This window comes from Hibiscus syriacus, unplaced genomic scaffold, assembly GCF_006381635.1.
Source record: "Hibiscus syriacus cultivar Baekdansim isolate YM2019G1 unplaced genomic scaffold, ASM638163v2 tig00111427_pilon, whole genome shotgun sequence".
Taxonomy (NCBI): Eukaryota; Viridiplantae; Streptophyta; class Magnoliopsida; order Malvales; family Malvaceae; genus Hibiscus; species Hibiscus syriacus.
Genome location: NW_024063088.1, coordinates 5,523,138 through 5,525,450, shown reverse-complemented (window position 1 = coordinate 5,525,450; position 2,313 = coordinate 5,523,138). Strand labels below are relative to the sequence as shown.

General features: G+C 31.9%; 1 protein-coding gene across 1 annotated transcript; it reads right to left on the bottom strand.

Annotated features, from left to right (window-relative positions):
• Positions 1-1,422: 1,422 nt before the first annotated feature.
• LOC120162971 (nodulin-related protein 1-like) lies at positions 1,423-1,978 on the bottom strand. The gene has a single exon (XM_039173005.1). It carries the CDS (start codon positions 1,961-1,963, stop codon positions 1,544-1,546), a length of 420 nt encoding a protein of 139 aa, XP_039028936.1. The 5' UTR covers positions 1,964-1,978; the 3' UTR covers positions 1,423-1,543.
• Between the last annotated feature and the right edge of the window lie 335 nt (positions 1,979-2,313).

Genomic DNA, 2,313 nt, shown 5'->3' with positions numbered 1-2,313 from the left:
AGAAGAACATTCAGACCCTATATTTCAAGGATCAAAACCAATAGTATACGGACAGCTGTATCAAATATTTTTAGGCAAGTTTTTATAATAATTGGTTAAGTTACTGGTGGATAAAGATAATTTTGATAAATTACGGTAGTAATCCAAAAATTTATTTTTTTTATGTAAAAATAGTCTCTATACATATAATTTTTTAAGTTAATCTTAAAATGCAAAAAGAAAAACAAAGTTATATTTGTTACAGATAAATGAGGACAATTTATTTGGTCAATTACAGTAAAAACTTTCTTAATTTCCTAATTAATGCTATTATATTTTAATTCTACTGTAAGGTATGGCTCATAAATATACCGGTAAAGAGGACAGGGGATGGAGCGGAGTGAGCGAACGCAGCGAACATCAACTGTCCTTATAAAGAAAGTCTCGTAGAGGGGTTACGATTATGTGGGTTGGGGGTGCGGGGGCTACGGCCCCGCGGTACGGTACATGGTTAATTTTGTAATTATATACCAGTGTTTTCTATTATAAATAGAGATGTAACCTAAACCTAAGAGAATTGAATGAAATTTTCTAGCGCCGCCTAGGCACCGAGGACGTAAGTACATTGTCGAACCTCGTTAAAATTCTTGTGTTCTTTCATTTACTTTGCCCGATTTATTTCAACATCTACTTTTTTACAATATCATTTTCTCCTAATTAAGTTAAATTTTTGTCTAGTACTATAATATTTTGGAAAATAATTTTTTTAATAGTTTGGATAATGTAGTATTGTTCAAAAAAGAATAATCAACAACATACACATTCTATATATTCAATATATGTAGTTGCTCGAATATAAGATCAATGAATGACGCGAAAATTTATGTAAGAGGATATGAATTTAAAAGTTTATATTAAAATTTTATTGGGTGCGGAATTATAAAATTTTAAGAGATGCAAAGTTAAATAATCAATTGAAAATACAAAAAAAATCTAAAAATGTAAGGAAACTTGAAATTTCTAAAGAGTAATATAATTATTCATTTTTTTTTCAAAATCATACTTAGTGTTAAGTTTTAGTTCCGTTTTAATCATCTGTCATCAAAAAATAAATAAAATTGTTGACATGATTTTTTATATATTTTTTAATGATGACATAAGATTATCTTATGGTGATACATTAGTATCACCGTTAAATTTTTGACAAGTTAAGTGGCTAAAGTGATAATTGAATCACTAATACGTAGTTCACCCTTCTTTCTATTGTGTACCTTGAATATTAAAATGTTCACGTTTGTGAATTTTTTATTTTTAAAAATATGTTTAATATTAAATTATTAATATCTAGAAATTAAAAATTAAAAATGTAGAGTGAAGTGACGCACAAAATATTTGATTCTTATCACAAATCAATTTGCATAAAAACGTGAAAGAATACCTGAATTGAGCAACAATAGGTTTCGCAATAACTTAAATAAAAATATCACACAGATTGGGATTAGCACTGCATATTACACATACACGTGAAAGCAAAGTTTATCATGCAAGAACAAGTTGTATAATTTTATTTGCCGAAGAAACCTTGAGCCATCTTCATGTAATCCCCAACACCTCCGGCAGACCCTTTCCCTTTTTCACTGTCACCGGTTGCATGTGTCTCTGGCTCAGTGGCCGGAGCCGATTGATGGGAAGTCTGGTACTTGTGCAGGTAACTCTCAGCCTTCTCAACATATTGGCCGACGTCCGTATTCTTATCCAGCTTGCCATAGTCTTGGGCTGCACCCAAAAGATCAGCAGCGGCCCCCGCAACCTTCCCCTTCTCGACCTTGTCTCTTTTGTTGTTGAGTGCGGACTTCGCCGCGTCGGCCACCAACTTAGCGCTAGAGAGGAGCTCGGCGTTGCTTGGTTTGTGATCTTTCTCCATTGTCAGTGGGTCTGAAGGAAAGCTGTATCTGCTTTCTTGGTTGTGTGGTGGATATAACATAGATTCTTGTGACTTGATAAGGAAATAGATTATATATTATGTGAATATTATCAATTATGGACCTACTCTCTTTAACTTAATAGCGTCCGCAAACACGTAATATTTCTTTGGGAAATTGAGCACCTCAATTTGGCATCGTTGAATTGAATTAATAAATATTCAAATAAATAGATTTTGAATATCCAGTGGATTTAGACTTTACATTTGAACTGTTTATAAAATATATTTTACTTTTCTAAATAATATATTTAAGATTTGTATTCCTTCTTAGTGTTTGGCCGTTCTTTTTATTTTTATGTTTTCTCAGGGTTAGATTTAACGACATCACAACTAATCAAGATGACGCTTAT

Coding starts and splice junctions, on each gene's coding strand:
- LOC120162971 (XM_039173005.1), bottom strand. CDS start 1,963: ATGTTATATCCACCACACAACCAAGAAAGCAGATACAGCTTTCCTTCA.